Source organism: Atheta coriaria, unplaced genomic scaffold (genome assembly GCF_025399875.1).
Source record: "Atheta coriaria isolate IRGN ID8LTWV9N9 unplaced genomic scaffold, Caltech_Dcor_3.1 hic_scaffold_3_pilon, whole genome shotgun sequence".
Lineage (NCBI taxonomy): Eukaryota > Metazoa > Arthropoda > Insecta > Coleoptera > Staphylinidae > Dalotia > Dalotia coriaria.
This window is the reverse complement of record NW_027045445.1, coordinates 3,065,070-3,072,033: the sequence shown is the minus strand read 5'-3', so window position 1 is coordinate 3,072,033 and position 6,964 is coordinate 3,065,070. Positions and strand designations below refer to the sequence as shown.

Here is a 6,964-nt window from a genome sequence, read left to right as displayed (position 1 = left end):
TGAGAAACATATATTGTTAAATTAAATAATTTACAAACTTTGTATTGTCGCCATAAAATTCAAACACTTCGAATAAAATACTGCTGGTCATTTCACTTAAGAGACCATTTAAAGATCACTTAATCTCGATTTGCAATTCTTAATATACATAACATATGCATTTAATTAATTGTTATTTACCTAAATCCTTGGACTATAAAACAAACTATTACCTAAGTCTCGGTATTGTTTTACTAGTATTCTTCCACTTCCTCCACGCCATCTAATTAACAGACTACTGAACAGTCTGGTTGGCAAACCTGCTTCCTATTAGAAATTCCCCACTCTCGGTCCGAGCATTTTCCGACGCCGTGTGCGAAGATCGAACCCTGCACGCAACTTGCACAGTATTTACGGTTAGCGCTTTTAGGTTAAGTGTAAGACGCGTACGAAAATTCCGATTTGAATAGTGTTTATTTGTAATCAGTTTGTGTACTATGGCCGGAGAAATCAGCAAGAAGGTAAATTGTTTCAATGGAAATTAAGACAGCCAGTATCGCATAATCCGCGCCCGTCACCTTTCATGTCAACTTAAACATCACCATGCTTTCATTGTGTTGTCATTGAAATTTTATGCGTTTTGTCAAGCATAATTTAAATCTTCTGTAAGCACCACGTTTAATACACCTTCGACGATATCATGGATGTCCTGCCTTCGTACTTTTCCATTACGAAACTTAGTACATCTGCTCAGCTTAGATATGAAAAAGTGAATTTTGTTTGGCTGCCCCCACTTTCACTATGACTAATGGCATTTTTATTTATTTCTATGCAGGTTCAAGAATACAAGGATTCATTAAAAAGTAAAGCTGAGAATTTGATATTGAAAGAGTTTCCGGAAACTATAGTCAGCTTGAATGATCTGCTTGAGACACCAGCTTTTAAGAATAGGCACTTCTCTGAAGTGTACTATGATCTAAACATACCAGTGCCTGATCCAATCCTATTGAAGGATGATGATGACATGCCACCCAAAAAGAAAGTCAAGTATGACAACAGCATATCTCAGGATGGCACCAAAGTCATGCTTTTACCATCTGGATCTGTGCCAAGCAACAAGCATCTAGTTGAACTAATTGATATTGTTAAACCTCGAATTAGAAAACTTATGGAAGATTCCAACTTGGTAAATTTTCCATTTTAACGATCTTTACAATCACTAATATCATACTTGCCTTGTGTTTAGCTGAAGATGTGGATATCTTTCATGATACCCAAAATTGAAGATGGCAACAACTTCGGTGTTTCAATCCAGGAGGACACACTAGCAGAGGTGCAGTCTGTGGAAGCAGAGGCAGCTGCGTTCTTCGACCAGATTTCCCGTTACTTCATCTCGCGTGGTAAACTCGTATCGAAAGTGGCGAAGTACCCGCACTTGGACGACTATCGACGCGCTGTGGAAGAATTGGACCAAAAAGAATACCTTGGCTTATGGCTAGTGATGGCTGAGGTGCGGAATCGATATTGCTCCCTGCATGATATCGTCGTGAAGAACTTGGATAAGATCAAGAAACCTCGCTCATCGAACGCGGCCGAATCTTTGTACTAGCCAATTTAAATTGATTACATTTCCAACACATCCTAATCTTTAACATTTTTTTAACATTGTTTATTTGATTATAATAACCATTTTACGAGTCATCATTTGTGTTTCAACCGGCGCAATTTAGAGATAATTTAGCAGTTGTTTTAAAATTCGCATAACGCGCGCATCTGCCATTCTTGATTTTATCTGACAAATTACAGTTGTTGCTGAAGAAACATTGATTGTAACATCAAATAATGGTCTACGTAAATAATAAGATTCTCACGAAATTGTAGTTTTATCCTTCATAAACTTCCATTTTACAAATTTTCACATACACTCAAAAGTTATTTATTCATGTTTAAATTTATGTGTTTAGTGTAAATCAATAAAATGAAAGGATTGTTCATCCTACACTAACCCATTTTTACTTCCTTTAAACCCCAGAAAATTGATGCTTACCAATCAGTTATAGTTGTTATATCTTACTTCCTGCAGGCTGGTTGTCAACAAAGTTGTTGAACTTAGCACAATATGTAGAAAGTTCTATCTGTTACTTGGAAATAGATTAACATCACCAGAAAATGTACTTTACAGCTTCATTTTTCATTTCACAGTCTCCCTATGAATTAATAATACTCTCAATACAAATAATCTTAGTATAAAACTTAATTATAATTTACATTTTAATTTTACTCATCCATATTTATGCCATACTTTGACTTCATTTTATCAATTTCTTCCTGTTTCTTTTCCAAATCAGTCTTTTTGAATGCTTTACTGGCTTGGTAATACAAAACTACTAAATATCTATTGCACACATTGAAGCCAGAGAGGTGATCACAAGCATTTTTGGCATCAAATATGTCCTCATAAACAACAAATGCAGTTCCCCTTGTATCAGGTGTATTACCTACTCGTATTTGTCGGATGGCTCCATACTTTCCAAATATATCGTACATTTCTTCAGCTGTTATCTTGTACGGTAGATTTCGGATGTACAAAATGCGGTTTATCTCTGGAGGCAAACGAACCTACAACGAAAATTATTTTAGGTTAGTTGAGCTGTCCATCCTCACAATTATATCGTATTTGATATTACGTTTGCTTTTCTTTGCATTGCCAACGCCATTGTTAAGGAATAGGTGAAATTTTAACTCGAATTATTTGTGTTATCGGTGTGTATTAATAGTTACTGGAAACTTCTCTTTAATTATGTTTGTCGCGCAGACGACACACTCACACACACCACAGAACATAGGCTCGATGCACACAATACTGTACAACTAGCGCACACTGCGCGAAAAGCGTGAGCGTCGTATACGCAGCGTCCTCTCGTTGCCATACAATGTACTTAATTTAAATCAACAATGCAAAAGAACATAACTAACAATCATAATAGAAATGAAAGAAAGTTTATCTCTCTTTCAATTTAATGTATGAACATCTTACAATTAGAGTATACTCGTAAAACATAATTAAACTATTGATTCACTTTTCTTAATTGATAACCAATACATTACAATACTTCAAACAAATATAATCTACTGAATTACCATATTCCGTTATTTTGTTACTAATGGAATTAGTAGTCAGACGAGAAGAGACGTGTGTACAAAATGGTGAACAGTATGTGGCTTTTGAAAAAAATTCTTCATTACTTTGGTTTAATACCAAACTACAACGAGAAAACAAATGAATTCACATCAAGTAAACTAAAAGCAGTTTTGTTGAGTATCATCTTCGCGTCACTAGTAATTGTTTCGTTGTATTTTATCCGTGCAAAACGAGCTTTTCATCACAGCGAATTAAAAGTCTTCAGTGACTGGATAATGTACATGATAATTATCTCGTGGATGTTGTGCAATAACACGCATAGTGCACACAAATTTACTCAAATAAGATATCTTTTAATAGGCACAAAACTACCAGTAAATAAATTCTTCACTTTGATACTCGCCTTGAACATCTTGTTCTTTTTGGTCCTTCTTGGGTGTTCTGTTTACATGAATTATGAAGTTGGCAATCGAGAATTAAATTGGAATTTATTGCCATCTGTACTTGAAATATATTCATTACAATGTGTTACGCTTATGTATTCTACTAAAATATTATTGATTACCTTAATTTATACTCGATGGTTAAAAATTAATAACGATTTAGAAAATCTGCTTGGAGTGGTACCTTGCAAAAGTAGTATTTTCAAAATTATTGCTGAACATAATTTGGCAAATAATGCCGTGGATTTATATAATGACATATTTGGTTTTGAAACTTTGCTGGGAAAGTTGTATGAGATGTTCAATATCCTAGCTGTGTTAAATTATCTGTTAGGAAAATCTGGCTCTGGAGATTTGACTGTAATGTTGTTTGCTTGGACGTTTCATGTTTGTGTAAGTGGAATAAAACATTTCTGTAAATAAATTTAAAAAATAAATTGTTGTAGGGTGTAGGAATACTTCACGCACATCTTTGTGAACGCATAAGCAATGAAGGCAAGCGCACAGTCAAATTGGCCTACAATATCCTCCAACGTTATGAACATTACTACGATGACATCATAAAAAATAAGATGTATCTTCTTACTCAACAAGCTGCTAATAGATGTCCGCGTTTTACAGCCTGGGGCTTCTTTGATCTGGATCATAAGATGATTTTTACTTTTCTCAATCTAACTACCACTTATATTATTGTTATGGTGCAGTTGAAGATGCCAGAGATGAACAAATAATGCACACAATAAGATAAGTAAGCATTAAAACACTAGTATAGGTGTACATGAAATATATTGTATACATTTATTCTAAATACAATGAATTTTAAATTTTTCAAAGTAGATATTAACTGGTCACAATTCATAACGAGTATTATTTATGGTGCTTTCGGCCAGAAGCAGCTCTGATGAAATTCGTTATATTACAAAATAAATTCCCTAACATTTTCATATCATATACAATGTAATATAATCACTTCAAAATTGTTCTGTCCACCTTACAGTTTACTTCAATACAAACATTTATTAATGTATTACTAAAATTACGATATTATTAATGTTAATATCACAGATGCTTAATACTAAAAATACTACGTTAATAGTTACCATCGATAGTAAAAATATGTACATAAACACATTAAACCACATGAAACAGCCACCATTTAGTTTCCAAAAATAAATTACATCACACTCCCAATACCCTTCATATCGTCACAAATTCGTTCTCGTGTGCAATCTCCTCAGTTCTTAGTTTTGATACACAACCATAGCAAATAATCATCATTTGCTATGGCTCTGCACAATTACATAATTTGCAAACTTTGCTTTTTGTCGAAGTGGTTCCATTGGGCTCAAAAATGGAACACATTCGACATTTGTGCCGCGACCCTGTCATTACTTCTTAGTCCATCTCAGTTTTCACATCGGTTTAACATCTTCAATCGTCATTCATATACATCGAAAACACTGGATTATGTTTATACACTAAAGACACATTTCTTCGTTTTTTGTTATTCATGTTAGTACTGTAATATGGTATTTGTGGTATATACGTTTGCTTATATAACTTGTAATTAAGGAGATATGCAGATAAATCGGGCAAATTTCATGCAACTTTATATTCTTAGCTATATTATTATGTGTTAATGTTTTTGTTTTACCCTGCAACGTTATTTTAATCATTTTATAATAATATTAATATTAATGTATCATGCATAAGATTTGAAACAAAATAAACATGTTCTTCGTCGTAAAAATGGCAACTTGTTCCATTTGCTCTTTCTCAAAATGTAAATTCACAAATCACAAACAAAATGAGACTTTTGTTCATTTATAGAGTTCATCACAGTTTCATCAGCATTCGAACAACAATTGATCCGTGCAGAAAATGTTCTTCTCCCAACATTGTTTTTAATCTATTTCAAAATATGTTTATAAGTTGGCGCTGAATGTGATCGCCAGTCCATTTTTGACGACTGTGTCTTTCGTAGTCGAATCTCGATTGTTATCCGAGGAATTCAAGTTGATCGACCTAGATGTCATTGTGATGGCGGACGTGGAAGGATCTCCTTTGCTCACTAACGGCCCGAGATCGCATTCGTCCTCGTTGTTGGGACAGATTGAGGTTCCGCGTGCTGTGCGGAATTTAGTCGAACCTTGCTTGTTCTTCCTAGGGAATACACTATTCTCCAGATGGAGTGTTGCGTTGATATCCTTGCCCGCCGCACAAGTGCACGCCTTCAGGAAACTCTTCTTGAAGTTATCGCTTAAGAAGGCGTAGAGAATAGGATTCATCGCTGAGTTAGAATAACTCAGACACGAGGCGAGCAGGTGAATCGTCACGACAAAGTTGGACCCTTCATCCTGATGCTCGTCGGTAATAAGCGCAATCTGTGTGATCCAATATGGCGTCCAACAACAAACATACACAGTGACGACTGTAAGTACTAAATTTGTAACTTTACGATGTGAGCGTTTCTTCTCCTTGGACTTATTCTGCGGGCCTACAGTTTTCAATTTTTTAATAACCAAACAATAAAACACCAAAATAAGACTCAAAGGAATAGCAAAACTAAAAACAAATGTATAGAGAGTGTAAGCAAACGGAGAAGATAGTAGCTGTGAACTGTGGCCCCAGTTGATACCACAGGACACTTTAGTGATATTCTCCATTGTAACACCATCAATACAAGGCGACTGATACTCATTAGAGTGAATCAAAATGGGTATCATAAGCACAATACTGCAGAGCCATGCCGCCATTGAAACTATGCGTGATATAAATGGCGTTCGGAACTTTGGCGAAGAGATTGGATGACAAACCGCAATGTAGCGGTCAGCGCTCATGATGAAGAGGAACAAACTGCTCGTAAACTGGTTTATACTTGTCAGAATGAGGTACGCTTTACAGGGTATCTCACCGAAGATCCATGACTTCTTCATTATAGTCACCATCAGAAAAGGGATGCCTATCAGAAAGCATTCGTCCGCGATGGCCAAATTTACAATGTACATGTTGGTTACCGTTTGCATTTTCGAGAAACGCACGACGACATAGATGACGAGTGTGTTTCCGACAAGTCCGACGAGACATACAATGGCATAAAGAACTTCCTGGAATACCAACGTGGGATTTTCAGGAGCACAAAGCATCGCCATTCCGGTGCCATTTTCAGTTAAATTATCATGAATATCCATTTCGTTTAATTTTCGAATGGTTGATATCTGAAACAGAGAAAAATAATTTTTAATTAAAATTAATGTTAAGTAATGCTTGAATAATAAATATATAATTCTCAAAAGTTTTTGGTTCATGATTTTAAAAGCATAGACGTGTTTAAATTACGCAGAAATGTAACTTTTGCAATGTTGAGCAAAATATAACTCATTGCGCTGATAATAAAAGC

At 35.1% G+C, this 6,964-nt stretch overlaps 4 protein-coding genes across 19 annotated transcripts in view; 2 read left to right on the top strand and 2 right to left on the bottom strand.

Moving 5' to 3' along the window:
* The first annotated feature begins 330 nt into the window (after positions 1-330).
* Positions 331-1,854, top strand: REG (proteasome regulator gamma). 2 transcript variants are annotated; one of them, XM_065318188.1, is made up of 3 exons: positions 331-500; positions 815-1,165; positions 1,226-1,854. In XM_065318188.1, the coding sequence occupies exons 1-3, from the start codon at positions 477-479 to the stop codon at positions 1,586-1,588; spliced, it is 738 nt and encodes a 245-aa protein (XP_065174260.1). In that variant the 5' UTR covers positions 331-476; the 3' UTR covers positions 1,589-1,854. The 2 variants fall into 2 exon arrangements, with proteins under 2 accessions (XP_065174260.1, XP_065174259.1); XM_065318187.1 differs by lacking the exon at positions 331-500 and adding an exon at positions 531-748.
* A 295-nt stretch (positions 1,855-2,149) lies between these two features.
* On the bottom strand, positions 2,150-2,859 carry Sf3b6 (splicing factor 3b subunit 6). The gene is made up of 3 exons (XM_065318189.1): positions 2,667-2,859; positions 2,248-2,598; positions 2,150-2,186 (listed from the first exon to the last, which is right to left on the bottom strand). The coding sequence occupies exons 1-2, from the start codon at positions 2,694-2,696 to the stop codon at positions 2,257-2,259; spliced, it is 372 nt and encodes a 123-aa protein (XP_065174261.1). The 5' UTR covers positions 2,697-2,859; the 3' UTR covers positions 2,150-2,186; positions 2,248-2,256.
* A 140-nt stretch (positions 2,860-2,999) lies between these two features.
* LOC135803670 (uncharacterized) lies at positions 3,000-4,295 on the top strand. The gene is made up of 3 exons (XM_065317343.1): positions 3,000-3,023; positions 3,157-3,957; positions 4,011-4,295. The coding sequence occupies exons 1-3, from the start codon at positions 3,000-3,002 to the stop codon at positions 4,293-4,295; spliced, it is 1,110 nt and encodes a 369-aa protein (XP_065173415.1).
* Positions 4,296-4,333: 38 nt separating this feature from the next.
* LOC135804331 (somatostatin receptor type 2-like) overlaps positions 4,334-6,964 on the bottom strand; it is a 64,379-nt gene continuing 61,748 nt past the window's right edge. For all 15 annotated transcript variants that reach the window (XM_065318164.1, XM_065318165.1, XM_065318162.1 and 12 more), the window contains one exon: positions 4,334-6,782. In XM_065318164.1, coding sequence (XP_065174236.1) covers positions 5,490-6,755 — 1,266 coding nt within the window. In that variant the 5' untranslated portion in view covers positions 6,756-6,782 and the 3' untranslated portion in view covers positions 4,334-5,489. The remainder of the gene's footprint in view (positions 6,783-6,964) is intronic.

Bases quoted from the DNA above. Each gene is read 5' to 3' on its own strand.
- Sf3b6 (XM_065318189.1), bottom strand. From the start codon at position 2,696: ATGGCGTTGGCAATGCAAAGAAAAGCAAAC. The intron at 2,599-2,666 runs GTAATATCAAAT...TTTTCGTTGTAG, and splicing joins CAATGCAAAGAAAAGCAAAC to GTTCGTTTGCCTCCAGAGAT.
- REG (XM_065318187.1), top strand. From the start codon at position 680: ATGGATGTCCTGCCTTCGTACTTTTCCATTACGAAACTTAGTACATCT. The intron at 749-814 runs GTGAATTTTGTT...ATTTCTATGCAG, and splicing joins CTCAGCTTAGATATGAAAAA to GTTCAAGAATACAAGGATTC. The intron at 1,166-1,225 runs GTAAATTTTCCA...CCTTGTGTTTAG, and splicing joins TTATGGAAGATTCCAACTTG to CTGAAGATGTGGATATCTTT.
- LOC135803670 (XM_065317343.1), top strand. From the start codon at position 3,000: ATGTATGAACATCTTACAATTAGA. The intron at 3,024-3,156 runs GTATACTCGTAA...TGGAATTAGTAG, and splicing joins ATGAACATCTTACAATTAGA to TCAGACGAGAAGAGACGTGT. The intron at 3,958-4,010 runs GTAAGTGGAATA...AAATTGTTGTAG, and splicing joins CTTGGACGTTTCATGTTTGT to GGTGTAGGAATACTTCACGC.